The sequence below is a fragment of the Sturnira hondurensis genome, unplaced genomic scaffold (genome assembly GCF_014824575.4).
Source record: "Sturnira hondurensis isolate 20B ecotype Veracruz unplaced genomic scaffold, ASM1482457v3 Scaffold0013063, whole genome shotgun sequence".
NCBI classification, from domain to species: Eukaryota; Metazoa; Chordata; class Mammalia; order Chiroptera; family Phyllostomidae; genus Sturnira; species Sturnira hondurensis.
The window spans coordinates 2,184,791-2,203,730 of record NW_028085694.1 but is presented as its reverse complement, the minus strand read 5'-3'; the positions used below and the strand labels follow the sequence as shown (position 1 = coordinate 2,203,730).

The window sequence follows — 18,940 nt, the reverse complement described above, 5'->3', positions numbered from 1 at the left end:
TATTTTTTAAATCCAAACAAAAAGGTGGGTTTGAGTTATCTTTGCTCTTAATTCTCAGGGACTTAAGTACAAATGCGCAGGGTCGCGGCGCAACCCTCGCAGCAAACGCGAACTTCCCTCGGGCGGAGTGGACCAAGGACCCAGCGCGCCCCGCGGCTGTGCCCCGGCGATCCTGAAGGGGTCGCTGTTCCCACGATAACCTCCTTATAGGCTCCGCCCCGCGACGGCGCTCGCTCCGTCAGTGCAGGACCCTGAGCTAGAAGGCCGGAACGCTAATCCTTGTTTCCTGCTCGCCCTCGGCGGCCAACGCCAACGTTAGCGGTCGCACTGCGGCCGGGATAGGCCTGCGTTTCGACGGTGGCCGATCGGTCGCGTGGCCCGCCGAGAGGCGCTGGTTCTCTTCCTTCGCCCCACCCTCTCTTTCCCCTTTGACGGAAACAACAGCTGCGGCAGCGGGGCTGGCGCCGCCTCCCTCCACCTACCACGTCTGCCCCCGCCAGTCCCGCCCGGCGCTTCAGCCCGGCCCTGGCGCCTCCGCCTCCCCGCTAGGTCAGCCGGCAGCTCCGCCCGGCTGCCGCCCAGGATGAACATTATGGACTTCAACGTGAAGAAGTTGGCGGCCGACGCGGGCACTTTCCTCAGTCGTGCCGTGCAGGTACTGCGGTGGAGGACGGGGTGACGGTGCCCAAGGAGGGAATGCAGGAGCGCGCGGCCCGAGGTGGCAGCGCCCTCCACTCCCGGCCTCGCCGACGGCAGGGAAGGCCTGCTGGGGCTGAAGGCCCGGGTGATGGGCGCGGCCTGGGGCCCCTGGGCCCGGCGGCCGTTTTCTGTACTCCTTCTACCCAACCACTGTCACCCAGGAAGTGTGGCGGGGAGGGGACGGGCTCGGAGCTCCCTCCCGACCCTGGAGGACACCTTGATTTCGGCTTGGAGCCGAAGCACACAGCACCGCCCGCCTTTCTGACCCCACGACGCGGGTGCTCGGGTGACCTCCCTCCGGGGGCGGGCGGAGGCCTTGAGAGTCCCGCCGGGTAACTGAGCGACACTCTATTCTGGCACCACCCCCACCCTTTCCTCTCACCCTCCCCACCGAGTCTTCGAAGGAAGTTTTCTTTTCCTGCCCCTCAACCCAAAGAGCTGCTTGCACAGTGCCTTCCAGCCTCTCTCTCTCCCGGAAAGGACGGTCCTTGGGCTTGGCCGTCCGCAGGAGAAATGGAGATCGCCAGTTGGCATTCAGAGTTTGCTAAGGCCACTGGCAACCTGGAGGTCGGGGGTTCCCACACATTCTCAAAATGGGAAGTACCGGCTGTAGGGCAAGGAGAGAGAAGGGAGAGATTCGTGTAGTGCCTATAGTCACAGTGGGATGTTTCAGATACACTTGTAAGGGAAAAAAAGTTAACTATCTTGTGGTACTCCGCAATCAAGGAAGTGTCAGAACTAGGGACTTGGACGGTTTTCTACAGTCATCACCCACAATATTGCCAACTCGGTTAAATCTATGAACAGATGTAAATTTCACCACAACATGGGTTATAAACAATCTGGTGTTTAAGTTAATGACATAGGCACAGTAACAACAACATGATTCTTTTGCAAAGAGAAAACAAAACTTTTTCTAATATGCATATGAAATTGATACTGAAATGTAAAGCAGTTGTATTGCTTTACTGCTTTACTCCAATTTTATTGGCATAGTCTGTCTTACATTACAGTATTCTTGGCAAAAGAGTACTGTCACTAGAGCAAGGTAATAGCTAGCTATATTGTGAAAAACTGTGTCAAAACATTTTGCTAGAAATTTGACAGATTGTCCCTAGTCCTTTCTGTAATGTTGCCAGATAGATGTTATTAACCTCCTTTATATATGAGGAAGCAGCTTCAGAGAGGTGAGTAACTTGCTTAACTTGCATAGCTAGTAAACAGCAAGTGCTGTCTGACCTGCTACTTATTACAAGCTGCTTCTCTCTTCTTGGATAAGCATTGCAGGTTTAGGATATATAGAATAAAAGAATAGTAATTACAGTCTAGAGAGGGGCTTAAAGAACATCTAATACAACCTGAGCATTTCAGTAACCCATAAGTAATGCGTAAGAGATGGGAAATTCCTTCTAGGTCTTTATTTCCAAGTTCCAAAATCTACATGATGAATAATAAGCTGCCTTAACCCTCTTCTCCCCCTCCTCCACTGAAATATAAGGTATATTATAAAGTCATTGAACCTTATAGTTAAAATTATTTTAAATTTAAATTAGCCGACTTCTAATAATTCAAAGACAAGGTGCAAGAAGAATGAGTAAGTGAGAATGTGAAATGAATTTTGATTTGTGAGACTTAATGTTGACTGAAAAGAGACAGAGACTTTGGTTATGGTTTCAGTGCTGATTCCCTGTGATTCTAGATGCTAAATGCAGTCTTGACACTACATAATGCCAGTCATTTAAATATAGTTAGATATATTTTTAGGTACATAATCCACACTGTTTAAATAGGACACATACTAGAATTTGATTTAAATTGTCAATAGACTGAATTTAAAAATTTTGTCAAAACTTTCAAAAGATGTGCTATTTTCCAAATGAATTTTAATCCTGAGTATTTCAAATTCTTTATGAGTTTTAAAATTCTGATCTGTTAGCTATCAAACAATTTTCTGTCTTAAATACTTAAAAATGTCTACTCCATGACTGCCTGTTACTTATTTTGAACACTGGTGATACAGCAATGAATAAAATCCAGAAAACATCTCCTGGAGCTCACAGTCTAGTAGAAGAGGACAGACTAGTAAATACATCAGTGATGGAGAAAAGGGCCAACATGGGTAGGTTAATGGCAAAAGCAGTGGTTGTTGACATGTTGTATAGGAGTGATGGGCGGAGCAAGCCTTTCTAATAGGATCGAATTCAAAGGGGCTCAAGGAAGTGACAGTTTCCAGGGGCGGGGTTTGTACTTTTTTTTTTTTTTTAAGGAAAAGCATTTTAGTCGTAGGGAGCAAGTGCAAAAACTGAGGTTGCAAGTTGCATAAGGTACTAGGGAGACCAGTTAAGGAGCTGTGGACATAGGACAGGCAAAAGGTCAAGGTGATATGACTTAATGAGAGCAATAGCAGGCAAAGTGCAGAATGGATCCAGTATTGCTTGTTAGGTTGGCTTTGAGCTATGAGAGAAAAACTAGTCAAGGATGACTCCAGTGTTTTGACTTGAGCCATTTATTTCAGGAGGAGCAGGCTAATTTAATGTGTGTTTAAGTTTGTATCTGTTAGAGATGCCTTCTGAAGTATATATGTGTAAACTATATCATGTCTGAAAATTGCCTTAAAATACTTCAGAAGAAAAAAGGGAGGTAGTTAAAACAGTGTTGACAGAATGTTGGTAGTTTGAAGCTGGGTTATGGGTTCATGAGGTTTCAGTATACTATTATGCTTTTGTGTATGTTTGACATTTTCTACAGTACTTTTTAAAAAATAAAATATATAAGAAAAAAAGATGGTCCCAAATTTGTAACATGTGAAATTTGTAATACTGTGTAGTAATTTTCAACAAAACACTGCTTTTTCTTTTCAGTATTTAGTCAGTAACTGAATTCCTGCTCTAAATTGAGTTGACATCAGTATGGCGCTAAAGTGCCAAGTTTCATGCTAAGAATAGAGTAAAAGGTGTCTATGCCAGTTACCCATTACAAGTAATAGGAACAGTAGGAATGGAATTCCGCATTCACATTTATACCTTAAGGAATCAGCTATTTCTGGTTGACCAGCTGCCATACTTTTTGAAATTTATTTTACTTTAAAACTTGAATGTGTTTTTTAAAAAGTAAAATCGAACTATTAAAGCATGTAAATGGGTTTCATCAGTCTATTCAAATCCCTGTAAAATTTATGTGGCTTGGTACTTTAAAAAAGTATGTTATGGTAAAATGTATAAATGAATAGGCATATTCATTCCTTAACAGTACATTTGGGTGGTTTTGTTCTTAACTTTCTCAAAACAGTAGAATGAATACAAGAGCATCAGATCATTTATCTTTGATCAGTTAGATTACTTTATTAGTGTCTTAAAAGCCACTTATTAGTTCATGGAATCTGTCTTTTCAGTTCTTAGTTGAGCATTAAATACTTCCTTCTAGCCTTGTTTTTCTCTCACTCATATATAATCCTATCCGGCTATTACTTAATTAACAAAAATATCTTGTACTTTTCTAACTCGAGTCTTTTGTTCATAAGGTAATCTCATCTTGAATGCCCTCTACTGCCTTTCTGTGTTGTCTTTCTTGCTCTTAAAATACAACTTCAAGTTCACCTCAGACCACATGCACTTGGTATGAAATCCTGGGTCATTTATCAGTTCCATATGTGGCATTTTTCTCCTAATGAACTGTTACGTGAGGTTCCTTGGAGATCTGAAATTCTGTCACTCTATGGCTTTCACATCTTTGATGAGATTGTATGTTTAAAGAATCAACTATGCTTCTTTCTTATTCCCTTCTTAAAACATCCAATGTGGTTCTTTTTAATTTTTATATCATTTTCGCCAGGTAGTAACCATAAGTTATATCTGCTAACCTTGAAGTTGATTAATGCCAGTGTAAAATATTCAGCTGTTTAATTCAACTTGTATTTATTGAGTACATCCTCAGGTGCTTGGCACTGACACATTCAAAGATAAATGAGACCTAGTTGCTGCCCTCAAAGACTTAATAATTTAGTCCCAATTTGTCATAATTAAGTACTTTACTCTTTATAGTAAATACCCATTTTGTGAATTACTCTTCTCTTTCTTGGTTTAGTATTTCAAGTGGGCACATTTTAATGCTTCAGAATTGATATTGAAGCAAAACTTGCTCACCATCTTTAAAATAAGAGTGTATACTTTCAAAAAAACCTCTCAAACTAAATTACTTAGAGAGGAGGTTTGATTTTATTTTCTCACGTTTCCCTTGGACTGACTACTGAAGTTATACTATGAACTTAATGACTGCCAGCTATTTTCTGAGGTGGGGGGAGTCTATAAAATTTAGTCAAAGCTTTGATCTCCCACTTAATTTAGCAAGTATTAATTGTACATCTGAGCTGTAGATGTAAAGATGAATATCATGCTGCCCTTAACTAGCTCCTATCAGGTGCTATTTGGATGGAATTTCAACTTGCCCAAATACTTTCTCTCGAGCCCTTCTGAAATTCCATTTTCTTTATAGAATTTAAACTGCAAATAACTTCATCATGTCTTTCAAGTTCTGATAAATAATAAATGCCACATTTGGAGTCCATACATTTACTCATTATGTATAGCTAAAGGATTAAACTTTCTGTTCTCATGTCATTTTATTGTATTAATGAAATATTACAAAAAAGTTTCTAACTAAATGGTACAGTATACATTCATTAAAATGCATGCTTAAAATCAACTGTAGTTTCTAATTAACAACTACTATCATCAAAAGACTACAAAGTCAGTTATGATTTTGGACTAAAAGATGTTGGAAACTAAAATTTTTAAGGTTAAAATTCAAAATGTTTGGATTTTATCCAAAAAGGAAAATAGGGTTTTTTTTTAAGGAAGACATAGATTTTGTTGTCCTCCAAAAAGGGTGCCATTAATGTAATTTTACGTTTGTCTTTAGAACCATGTCATATGTTGATTATACCTCTCATGTACAGTAGAAGAACATATATACTATATTCTCCATAAATATTATGTGAATAATTTAAACCTTTTTAATATATTCGATATAGCTCACCATTTTATACAGTAGATGAATTCTGAGAAATGTTTTAGAGAAAGATGTATCTATTAAATATTGTACTATTTTGTTACCTTAATATGTCCTAACTTCTGATTAACAATGGGAAAAATTCTTAAGTCCCACAATGATAAAATCATGGGAATTAGTAAGCCTTTTGTAAAACACATTTAAGTAATAAAAATTTATAATTTCATTTTAAATATATAATATTAACAATGGGCTCATGTCTCCCTCCACCCTTTGTTCCTTGTTTATCCTACATAGGATTAAAGTTACCCATAATTTGATGATTATTGATAATCATGTAGGAAGCAGAAGTAAACTGCTTCCTACACAGGGGCAAGGAAACAATATGTTTGGATAATGGTGATAGAAATTAATAATTTTTTGACAGCAAGTATTTACTATACAGTTAGTATCATATAAGACTGTGATTCAAACAGATGTGAGATCAAATCTCAGCACTGACGGCTTGGGCAAAATGTTAAACAGTTTTGATCCTCAGCTTCTTTATCACTGAAATTATGATTCTTACCTAAATAGTTATTTTTTGAGTGTTTGATATAAAATGTACAGCTTAGTATATGGCATATTCTAATAACATAATAAGCTCTGACACTGGTAAGAATACAGATGTATAAAAAAGGCCTTGTAAATGATCTTACTGAGAAAAAGAACTTTAAAACAAATTAGAGGATAAAATGACCATATATAATGTACTGAAATATGAAACATGTAGTTTGTTAAAAAATGCAAAATAGCATCAGATAGAATTTATTACTGGGAGTTAAATACACTGCTCATGTGGACTTCTCTACAGAACTGCTATTTTGCAGACAGTTTTTGTAATCAAGTTCTGTTTCACTCGTCACTTAAGCATTTCTTACATTGTTTTTGTTTTTCTCCCTTGTGAATTAAAATAGTAAAAACCCTACTCACTGTGTTTATAAAATCTTACTTTGTAAATCAGTTCACATATTTTCTTTGTTTCTTGCTCAAATGACTGGTTGCAAATACTCATTTTTGCGCTATTACACTTTCACACTAAAAAAAAATGTGTATTTAATGAGACAAACCTGTAAGGTAGTGTCATGACAATCACAAAGAAATATTAAATAATTAAGCAAACAGATCTTTTACCTGGAGATTGAAAGGTTTTGTTTCAATAAAACAAAGGGCTTTCCAGCCCTAGCCAATATGGCCCAGTTGGTTGAAGTGTCATCCCCTAGACTGAGAGGTTGAGGGTTCAGTTCCCCGTCAGGGACATACCCAGGTAGCAGGTTCCATCCCTGGGCCCTGGTCAGGGAGCATACAAGAAGACAACTAGTCAGTATTTCTCTGCAGATCAGTCTCTCTCTCTCTCTCTCTCTCCCCTTTTGTCTCTTTGTAAAAAGGCAAGGAAAAAAATGTCCTCAGGTGAGGTTAAATTTTTAAAAATGTTTTGCTTTCCACATAATCAATTTTCTAATTGTTGGTTCTCTGGAATATTATTGGGAAGAAGCTTAGAAACTTGCTCTGAAACCTAGCCTATATCAGATACACTTAATGACTATTTCCTACATCATTATTAATAAACATTTTTTAGTAATTTCTAGCCCACTTGTTTAATTGCAGTGTGTTTCTAGAAACATCTATTAAAGTTTTAACATGATTTTATGAACTGAAAAAATGAGTCTGCAGTTTTATACTGTTTGGATAGTCTTTTCCATTTAGCTCTTCTATAACAGAGACCATATCTTCTAGCTCTTAGCAGAAGATTAGCAGAGTGCCTTGCACAAAGACCGACCTCATAAATACTGATTTTTTTTTAGATTTTTAATTTATTTATCTTTAGAGGGGGAGAGAAGGAGAGAACGAGAGAAATATTAATGTATGGTTCCTTCTCGTGAGTCCCCTGCTGGGAATTGGCCTGCAGCCCAGGCATGTGCCCTGACTGGGAATCCAACTGCGATCGTGTGGTTCACAAGCCTGTGCTCAATCCACTGAGCTACACCAGCCAGGGATGATTTTTTAATTATGAATCTGCTGATTGTTGTATTAGTCTGTTCTTGGTTATGTAATATAAATGAAGAACTTCTACCAAGAAAATATTTTGTGTGTATAATGGTGGTGCTAGTGATGCTCTAGAAATGCAACTGGAAGACAAATCACCAGAGAGTACTCTTCCCTCGGATCCGTCCAGAGCTCATATCTTATCATTCCATCTCAGGTTAGTTGTCACCTACTCAGAGAGGCTGTTTTTCTTACCACTTACATCTGGTAATGCTCCAACTGTGGCACCCTCTTCCAGGCCCAGTTTGCATATCCCTCTGCCTTTGAGGCCTTCTGATTTGCTTACTCGTCCCTTTCTCTGCAGAATGAATTCTTCCTTCCTGAACTACACTTGAATTCATGAATTCAAGCAGTTAATAATTCAGTAACTCACTCAAGAAACACCTATGTTGCTCCTCTTTCTACCTTCTTTTTACCTTTGTATCCTTATTATCAAAGTATTTATTTACCTGTTTGTTTTCTGTCTTCCCCATTAAAATGTAAGCTTCCTAAGAGCAGAAGCCTTGTCTGTTTTTTCTGGGCTGCTGAAAACCTATGTGCTTAGAATAGGTCCTAGTACATATGTGGGTGCTTAATGAATATATTATTTGTTAAAGAAATGTACACAGTGAACAAATACATACACTTGCTCATTAAGGTACTAAGTGAAGAATTTTGCTGTACTGGTAAGATCATCCTTTATAGACAACATCCTGTGTGTATTGCCTTTTTTTTCTGCCTATTGATTGCTTTTTCAGGGAGATAATCTATTTAACCATTGAAGGTAGACTTTGAACATGGAAAATTATAATTTATACCCCTGTAAGCAATGTATTGCTTAGAATCTCAGGGATCTATAGAGAAGGTTAGAGTTATTTTTTTTAAGAATGAGATCGAATAGTTTATCCACATGTCCTTGGGATTGGGGTTTGATCTTTCTCCCAGTTCCTCTCCTATCCTCAGTTACAGTACACTGCAAATTTATGGGCTTAGCAAATAACTTTGGAACTGCTTTTCTCAGTCCCACCCATTGGATCAGGGCTTGGCTACAGATCAGCTTCAAAAAGACCTAAGACTACAAGAACTAGTAAAGCTGTTATTTCTAGCCCCTGAACAAGACCTTTGGTAGGGGTTGTAAGCAGAAATTTAAAAGTAGCATTCCAGGGGACCTTTCAGCTAAAAGTGCTGTGATAATCAGTTGAAAGTCTTAGACCAAAAACAAGGATGCTGGGAGTAACATAAAACTCAGAAAAGTGGAGGAGCAGAAGATACCTTAAGAAATGAGAAGGGGACGAAAAACAAGGTGGATGCTATGTTTTGTTAGTCAGAAGTGAGTCATGATTAATGAGCATAGAATTAGTGCTAGTCATAGTCCACCTATATTATGTAGGGGGAAATCCACATATTCTAGGAAAAAAAATTACACGTAATAAGCAGGCTGAGCCATCACTTCTAGTATTAAAAGTATCCAGAAGTCTCTGTAAAAATCTACATGGAAATCTTTTTACTTCTTTTGTTACGTTGTGGGCACTGCTGCCTTTCCTCAAAAAGTAGCACAAGATAATATACATTGAGTACTTTTAACTACATTTTATGATCTTCAAAAGTTGTCTCTATAGTATGGTAAGGATATATTCTAAAAGTCTGTAAATCAATTGCTGGACTATATCCTGAGAAACAACTTAAATGATAGTTTCCCAGAACATCCCATAAAAAGCCTATCTGACCAGGTGTGATTAAAGTGTCAGTAATACAAAGCCACATTAAACATAAATAGCCCTTTTTAAATTCAACATCATAATTACCAGGTGTTGAACAAAGTGATTTACATACATACTTTTAATTCATTCTCAAAGCACTATGAGGTATTACATATATTGTCCCTCTTTAATGATAGAGGATACCTAAGGAAAAAATATTCAAAAGCTTGCTCAGGTCACAGCACTGCACCCAGGAGATGAATTCATATCTAACTGACTCAAAGCTCTGACTCCTTACCACTCTGCTATCCTAACTTTATAAGTCAGAAATATTTGTATACTTTATGTACCCGACAGTGTGCTAGATTTTCAATAGAATTCATACCATATATTTTCACAGAACTAAGGATATGTGTTCCCTATAAGATAGGATCATAATAAGTGCTACAAAAGGTAGAGATAGAGAAAAGGGTAAAATTACTGTGGGGGGCAAAAAAAGTAGCATTCATATGCAGTGGTTTACAAACAGTTGTTTATATGGTTGGGATTATTTGGATTTGAGTTTCTTTTTAATTATTGATACATGTTTCTAAAATGTCTTTGAGGTTAATATTTTTTTTAATAATCAATAACAGTTCACAGAAGAAAAGCTTGGCCAGGCAGAGAAGACAGAATTGGATGCTCACTTAGAGAACCTCCTTAGCAAAGCTGAATGTACCAAAATATGGACAGAAAAAATACTGAAACAAACTGAAGTGTTATTGCAGCCAAATCCAAGTAAGAAACATTTTATCTTTTTTCTACCTTATTGACTAATCCTATTAAGAGATACTGTTAGGTTTTTTTATGTTGAAAAAAAGTTTTCATTGCTGTTAGAAAACAGACTTTTTTGGTTTGTGGCTTTGAGGTTTATGGTTATTTTTTGTATGCCTTGGTGAAGAAGAGGGTGATAAACCCTTTGTGTATCCGCAAGTAAATTGACAAATACCATTTTTCAGGACTTTATAGAATCTTCTGCAAACTCAATTTTAGGCAGTGACTTTGAATTTTAAGACTTATAAAAGGCTATGAAAATAAATTAATCTTTTTCATCTAAGGGAGAATTATCCCTAAATAATTAATGGGAAGATTATAGAAAGTTAAATAGTTACCAGTTATGTTTTTTTAAGATTCTATTTATTTTTAGAGAGAGGGGAAAAGGAGAGAGAAAGAGGGAGAGAAACATCACTGTGTGGTTGCCTCTAGCGAGACCTCTACTGGGAACCTGGCCTAAACCCAGGCATGTGCCCTGACTGGGAATCAAACCAGCAACCCTTTGGTTTGCAGGCCAGCACTCAACCCACTGAGCCACACCAGGGCTCAGTTTTATGTTTTTACGTAATTTTTCCAATTGATTTTCTGACAACTCTAAGGTTTTCCAGAACACCCAACTAAATAACATTGCAAATAAGGTGCACAACAATTGCTTATTAATTGAAACTCACAAGTTAGCATTTTGTCCAATGTAGTTTAGCTGATTAAAGAGGAACTTGAACTAGAACCAGGTGACTCTACACCCAGTGTTTTCACTGTGGGCTTCACATACCACAACTGAAGGACAAAGTAAACAATGCGTGCTTTCCTTCCACTTTTCCTCAGTGTTATTGTGCCCTTGGTGTAAGTGCCATAAACTTACTTTTAGATACTAACTTAAAATTATAGTTTTGTTCTATTACATAAAACTCAAGCACTACACAAACTGTAATTAATTCTGTGCCGTTTTATTTAAATTGCAGTGACTTCTTAAACTAAACCTTTTACACTTTGAGTGAGGCCTAGTCTTTGGATACCATGTGGTATTTGTTCCTCATTTAAGGCTACTTAAATCATATACCATAGCATCTAAAAAAATAATAATAGTTTTCCTCTTATTCTTTGCTCTATCCAGAGTTCCTCACATATGTAGTCTGTTCTAAAATATCTTTTCCAGATTGGCAAGTAAATTCATACACAACTGGTAAAAGGGAATGATGTCAGTATAAAGAAGTTACAATGGCTTATAAATGCCATTTTATATTTAGTGTTTTAAGTTGGAAGCAGTAATGGAATTCTGTTCGTTGTTTGTACTCTGGTTATAAAGTTACTTAGATTTTGTGTTTTCAAACCCAACTCTTTTCCTGTAAGCCCTGTCACTTTTAGTATATGATTTTTCAAAATGTAGGGTTTTTCAGAAATATATATTGAATTAGAGCAGAATTGCCTACATATTCTTAAGACTTACTGAAATGAAACATGTATTTAAAATATACCAAATGTCTGACTGAATGAAATCAACATGAAATTTATACTTTTGACCAAATAGATAGAAAGCAGCAAAGCTAAGCATTACTCTCAATCAGAAAATAAAATTATGAAATTTAGGCAGTACCTTTTAAATGATTAGTTTTGAACTGACTTTGGTTTTAACTAAGTTAATGGTTTTTAAAAATTCCTGCTTAAGAACTCTTGATGCTGCACCATTGTATACCACAAAAGCAAGTATTGTTTCAACAGCCTATATGTTTTTGTAATTAAAACTTTTGCCAACTCCTGAAGCGCTTCTCTATTGCTTCAGCTTATCTTTGAAATTTCAGTGCACTGTGTAAAACTTATATGTATGGAGGAGTTATATAAGATGCTTAAAAGGAACATACTTCTTTTTGGATAATAATTTTAATTTATGAGGTCTGTCCAGAAGGTATCTAGCCATGTAATATGAAAAATAGAGAGATTTATTGAAGAAGGCACAAGATACAAGAAATGCACATAGGACAATGACACTTCAGTCCCCCTCTAAGTAGGTACCTTGGGACCTCACACAGTTCTCCCAGTTGCATCAGCTGCCCTATCATATTTCCTGAATCTCATCTACAGTCTGAAATCTCTTCCTTTTCAAAGGTGGTTTTAGCTTTGAGAAAAGCCAGAAGTCACAGGGCACCAAATCTGGGCTGTAGAGGGGCTGAGTCATCTGGGTGATACGATGTTTCGCAAAAAAACTGCACAAGACATGATATTGTCATGTCTTATCATGTGCAGACATATTGCCATGATGAAGCTGCCAATCACCAAGTGCCCATAGCTGTGGCCTTGTGAATCATATGAGCAGTTTCTGCAGAGGAATGTTGAAGCTTAATGCAAAATTTGATGGAGGTTCATTGCTCCACCTGCTTAGTCATTTTGAACGCAACGGCCACACAGTACACATGCTCACTGAATGGCATCTATGGTCCCACTGACTAGTACATTGAAGTCGTCATTCATGCATGTGCATTTCAGTCCACTCTCTTTGGCTGCCACGTTACATTGATGTAGCACAAACCATTCTTGTTTTGTTAGTAATGGCTGAACTTTTTCTGGACAGACCTCATATATTTATATTTAATCATTGTTTCTGGAAATATGGACTTTTTCTCACTTGTCTCTGAAATACCTCATTGCTAGGCAGCAATATAAATGTGAATTTTTTTAATGTTACACTAGCATGTTTATTCATATTTTTCCTTTCCATTTATACTAATGTTCAATAATTGCTTTAACCTTTGTCTTATATTTTAATCTTATTTTTATTGGGGAAATATTTTGAGTGAATACATGCTCAGAGGTATTTATATATCTATGTACTTTTCATATAATGAAATAAAATTAAGCCAAGACATCATATTGCTGATCTCTGTAGATTATTCCAAGCCTGGATTACTTTATTCTTAAACCCACATGCCTATATTTAGACTGCAGGAGGGAGAGAGAGCTTTGAAAAGGCGAAAACCCAAAAAAGGTGTCAGAAATATGTGACTTGGTTCTTCGAGGTATCTTATATCCATATTTTCATAGTTGGAAATCCCTGCTTTTGAAATTATAAACATATCTTCATAATTAAGTATTAGATATATGAATGGGGCAAAGGCACCTTCACTAGATATTAAGTGAATGCTAACCCTTTTTTGGAATGAAAAATTCCATAAATTACTCATATAATAGTTTTATTTTAAAATATTTTTGTTCTAAAATATTTTTATATTTCACTTTTTAAAATTTTTTAAAGATTTTACTTATTTATTTTAGAGAGAAGGAAAGGAAGGGAGAAAGAGAGGGAGAGAAACATCCATGTGTAAGAGATACATAGATCAGTTGCCTCTCACACCCCCGCCCCCAACCTGAGGCCCTGGCCTGCAACCCAGGCATGTGCCCTGACCAGGAATCAAACCAGTGACCTCTGGGTTCATAGGGCAGCATTCAATCCACCAAGCCACACCAGCCAGGGCTATATTTCTAAAATAGTAAGTTTCTTAGAGCACTATAACATTGTACCATATAAATTAAAAATTATATATCAAGGTAAGTACTTGAAAGTGTGCTAATTTCATGTTAATTTTACAGGGTAATAAATGGGTAGCAGTGGAACAAAGCATTCTATTAAATAGTTTTGACTTTTTGAAATTATTGGTGATTTTAAACCTTTCTCATAGATGCCAGGATAGAAGAATTTGTTTATGAGAAACTGGATAGAAAAGCTCCAAGTCGTGTAAACAACCCAGAACTTTTGGGACAATATATGATTGATGCAGGGACTGAGTTTGGCCCGGGAACAGCTTATGGTAAGCAAGAGGCAAAAAGTCTATTAACAAATATCTTTACTTTTAGATTTTGACTATTTAGAGACATCATTAACATTTACCTAATATTAGTGGAATCACTTTTAACTTCAAATTTTTTATGTCACAGTTTTGGAGGAAGTGAGAATTATGAGTTACAAGTAAGTATGTACAATTTAATATGTAATATACAGGGCCCAGCAGAAGTAATGCCTGCTTGAGTGTGGTCGGTAGGGTAATAATATGGGTGTAACAATTTATAGTTTTAATTTGAACATTTCACCTAAAATGTCATATGGTATGAGTGTGATATTGTTATGTTAAAGAATTGCATGCTTATGATTTTGTAATAAAAGATTTTATAATAAAAAGGGCATTATTTGTGTTGGACACTGCATTTAAGGATATATTATTCTGAGATTTCATATGGTCTTTCTAGGCCTAAAAAGTTAAATGAATCCTTAGTTGCACTCCCACAGAATCTTGCAACACCTCTGTTGTGGTACTTACGCATATTGCAATTTTTGTTTACGTGTCTCCTCTTTTTTTTTTTTAAGTTTTCTTGAGGGCTTATTTATTTCTATAGAAAAGTACCTGACACATTGTAAGAGTTTGAATGGATCAGTAGTTCTATTAGTTTGAGGTTCAGAATACCCCTGATCCAGGACCAGCATCTTGGTAAGGCTAAGTTGGGACCCCAAGCAGAGTACGAGGCATCCCTGACCCAGAGCTTCAGGGGACCGTGAGTGTTCCACCGGCGTAACTCACTAAACTGTCTTACACAACATTGGCATTAATACAAAAATGCTAACAGTGGTTATCTCTGGATGTTTGTACTACATTTCATTTTTATTTCTTCATATAGTTTATTTTTTATAATTATGTTTTACAGTTTCTTCAGCTTTGTTAGTTGTCACACTGACTTTTTTAATGTATAGCTAAGCTCAAAGTTTTACACCATTATCCTTCAAATCGAATTTTCTCAATGTAAGACTATTTTAGATTTCTATAGCTTTTTCCCTATTATTCATGTCTAATAATTCTCTTTATTAAGACTTCTGCAAGAACTTGGTCCTTAAATGAATATGAAATGTTAAGTAAATGAAATGATTTTCTACATAAAGTCCTGATTTATGAAATAACTCATACATTCTACAACTAAATGAACTTAAACTCTAGTAGTTTCCTTTTGTCAAATAGAAATAACCTCAGTACTGTGAATTGAATGCTACTTAATCTTTTGACTTTAATCTAGATGTACAACTTTAAAATTTTTACATTGTGTTCTTCAAAATATAATTTTTTCAGAAGTTGAAAAATAATTATAATTTCTGTAGTTTTGTTTCTAAATTTTAGCTATGAAATTTAGAAAAACTTTATACATTGAAGAAATGTTTATTGCCTACTTGTGCCACAGTTAGATGCTGGAGTCATAACGGTGTGAGAAGGGAACCCAGCCCTTTTCCTCCACCAAGTTGAAGGCTTAGTGGAGCATGATCATTTGAAAGCCTTCTATTTTTTTTCTTTTTCAATTCACTTACTCTGCGTGCATTTCTAATACTATTGAATGTATCCTGATTATTGGAATTGGGCTTTGTGAATCTGTATTATTAATTGATAATTAGCCAACAGTTGAGTATTCTAGACATTGAGCTAAGCACTATACAATATAAGTGTTATTCCAGTAAATCCTCACTTTATACTCTATTTACAAGGTAAATTCTGTTATCTGCATTTTAACAATAAGGAAACTGAGTCTTAGGTTACATAATCCATCCATGATCTTATAACTAGTAATTCAAATACAGATCTGAATCCAGAAATTGAGCTCTTAACTACTACTTTATATTATTCTCTCTTTAATATTATTACCTTTCTTACCAGTCAGATCTGATCTCATCCCAACATGAAGGAATCAAGGTCCATAAAACTGAAGTGTATTAGAGAGAGAACGGGGAGTAGGGTCTTGGTTTTGTGTTTTCCTTTTCTGTCACTCTGTTTGTCACAGTACTCTTCTTTCAAAACATGATTTTTCTTTAATCTAAAATACAAACATATACTGTTATTTATAGATATTTGAGATTAGTGCATAAATGTTGAAACAAGTCAAATTTTCACTTAATCTACTTATAAAAATCTTAAGCATTATACTTCCACAAACATATCTATACTATCTGAGCTGTGACTGTACATACTTTTTAGTATATCCATCCTCTTTTGTCCCACTAGTAGAATTAGTACAGTTAACTATGATAAGGAGTGTAGATTTGTCATTTTTACGTCAATATTTGTAATCTTAAATTCACTTTTAAAATAAAACTGCCGTAAGTACAGTTAATTGTATTAGACTTTTACTTAAGAAAACATGTGACAACTATAAAGCAGATCAAATTGCTGATTTATCTTAACATGATTCTGTTTTCTGACATCACCAGACAATGGTAAAAAAAAAACCTTTTTTTTCCTTTGTAGGTAATGCTCTTATTAAATGTGGAGAAACACAAAAACGAATTGGAACAGCAGACAGAGAGCTGATTCAAACATCAGCTTTAAATTTTCTCACTCCTCTAAGAAACTTTATAGAAGGAGATTACAAAACAATCGCTGTGAGTTGAAGAGTGTTTCCATTTTTAGTAAAAGATTTAGATATATACTTATAGTTTTTAGTGAATAATTTGCCATCTTCATGACTGTGTAGATGACACAGATTAGAAAATTTAAATAAGCTAGTTAGTTATATATTAAACAGAACACAAAACTAAAAGAATAAAGGACTGTTGATGATATGGACTCCTTTTTTGTGTCCCTCTAGTGTTACTGAAATATCCTTACATCCATTCTTGTTTATTGCCAGCACGAAAATCTACAGAGTGTGGTTTCTGGAATGATTATAAAAGTATGGCACAAAATATCATTGTAGTATAACCATGTAACTATTCATTTAAACTGGGAGCCAGGAACCTAATTATTAGAAGCTATATTTCTGGCTAATAGACTTTCTGTCTATTACTTTTCAGTTTAATTTGTTTTTTAAGTGATGGAGAATGGAGATTTAGGTGGGGCTTGTTTGGGGGGTTTTTTGTTGTTGTTTTTGAGATTATTGCAAGACTATTTTAATATATGTGCTGCTGAAGCGAGCACTATTGCAAGACTATTTTAAATACTAGGTCAAACTTTGCAGATTTTAAATACTTTACTATTTTAAATACTTTACTATTTTAAATACTATTTTAAATACTAGGTCAAACTTTGCAGATTTCTTATTACAAAATATTATAGAAACATGTTTGCAATGAATTTGTCTCTAGGTACTAGAGACAAAATAGTAAAACACTTTACTATTTTAAATACTAGGTCAAACTTTGCAGATTTCTTATTACAAAGTATTATAGAAGTATGTTTGCAATGAATTTGTCTTTAGGTAAAAGTATTTGGCCTGAGACAAAGGAAAAGTCACCAGATTGAAATATTATTTAAAAGATATTAGATTGTCAGTGGGATGACATTTGATATGTGAAATCTAAGAATTAATAAAACAAACAAACAGTGCATTCTTATGATCTTATCTATTTTATAGATGCTTGACATTCCCATGAGGAATTCTAAGACACCATACAAATATTTATTCATTATTTATCTATACATTTAAAATTGCATTTATGAGTAACAGAGTTGCTTTTGTGATCATATAAGCACATATGATCATATAGGGTATCAAGCATCTTTACCCTAGGCCCATACTTCTTTCATCATAGGCACTTTCTAGATAAACTGTAGCAGTTTGAAAAGTTTTTCAGCCTGTGCACTACTGATATTTGGGGCCAAATAATTCTTTGTTGTGGTAACTGTACTGCACTGTGGGATGTTCAGCAGCATCCCTGGCTTCTACCCAGTGGATGCTAATAATATCCCTCTGCCAGTGTGATAACCAGTAAGATATTGCTAAATGTTCCCTGTAGAGCAAAATTCCAAAATATTAAACTTAATATCCCTTTGTTTCTATCATCACCTGCCACCTTTTCCAGATATCTATATGTCTCTATCAGTTTAAAATTGAAAACAGTAAGAAAATATATTCAAAATGGTCAATTTAGGCCAGTTTTGTAATTATAGATCTTAATTTATCAGATGATTCATATCTTTAATGAAACATAATGATGTTTCATTATGTTTGAATGATGGTTCTTTTTCTTTCCTAAACGTATAGAAAGAAAGGAAACTATTACAAAATAAAAGACTGGATTTGGATGCTGCAAAAACCAGACTAAAAAAGGCAAAAGCTGCAGAAACTAGAGCTTCAGTAAGTAGTGTTTTTTAATTACAAATAAAAAATTTAGGTTAATAACTTTCAAACTTGGAGAATATCTTACATACTACGCAAGCTACAATATGTCATTAAGACTAGAATATGACTTTAGAGTGTTGTTTTTGTATTTTTAAACAGACCTACCTGAACTCAGTACATCCAAATTAGTGCAAAGTAGTCATCAAAAGGCAATATTCTTATTTCAGTGATACACCTGTTGCTGAAAAAACAAAAAGTATGAGCTCCTCAAGATGTGTCATGTTATTTAAATATCCTGAGTCACCACTGATGGCAAATAGTTTTTTTGGAGATAGATTTAGTATGTTTAAAATAGAGAAACAAATAGTAATTAAGATGAGGATGAATCAAGTTTGAGAAGACTAGTGTGTGGCTTAAAAAGTATATTTATGTGACTTCCTTTCCACACGTGACTCAAACCCGATCTAAAGGAGTTCACACCAAGAATAGTTCAAACAACATTCAGACAGTGGCATCACAAACTTACAAGTGGCTATTTTGGAGAAGAGGAAACTTATTTGGGTAAATAAGTTCTG

At 35.7% G+C, this 18,940-nt stretch overlaps 1 protein-coding gene across 3 annotated transcripts in view; it reads left to right on the top strand.

Annotated features, from left to right (window-relative positions):
* Positions 1-249: 249 nt before the first annotated feature.
* SH3GLB1 (SH3 domain containing GRB2 like, endophilin B1) overlaps positions 250-18,940 on the top strand; it is a 35,532-nt gene continuing 16,841 nt past the window's right edge. Inside the window, exons 1-5 of one of the 3 annotated variants that reach the window (XM_037060924.1) lie at positions 250-655; positions 10,106-10,247; positions 13,955-14,083; positions 16,553-16,686; positions 18,288-18,380. In XM_037060924.1, the coding sequence (XP_036916819.1) occupies positions 584-655; positions 10,106-10,247; positions 13,955-14,083; positions 16,553-16,686; positions 18,288-18,380 (570 nt within the window). In that variant the 5' untranslated portion in view covers positions 250-583. The remainder of the gene's footprint in view (positions 656-10,105; positions 10,248-13,954; positions 14,084-16,552; positions 16,687-18,287; positions 18,381-18,940) is intronic. The other 2 variants (XM_037060925.1, XM_037060926.1) reach the window with 2 other exon arrangements.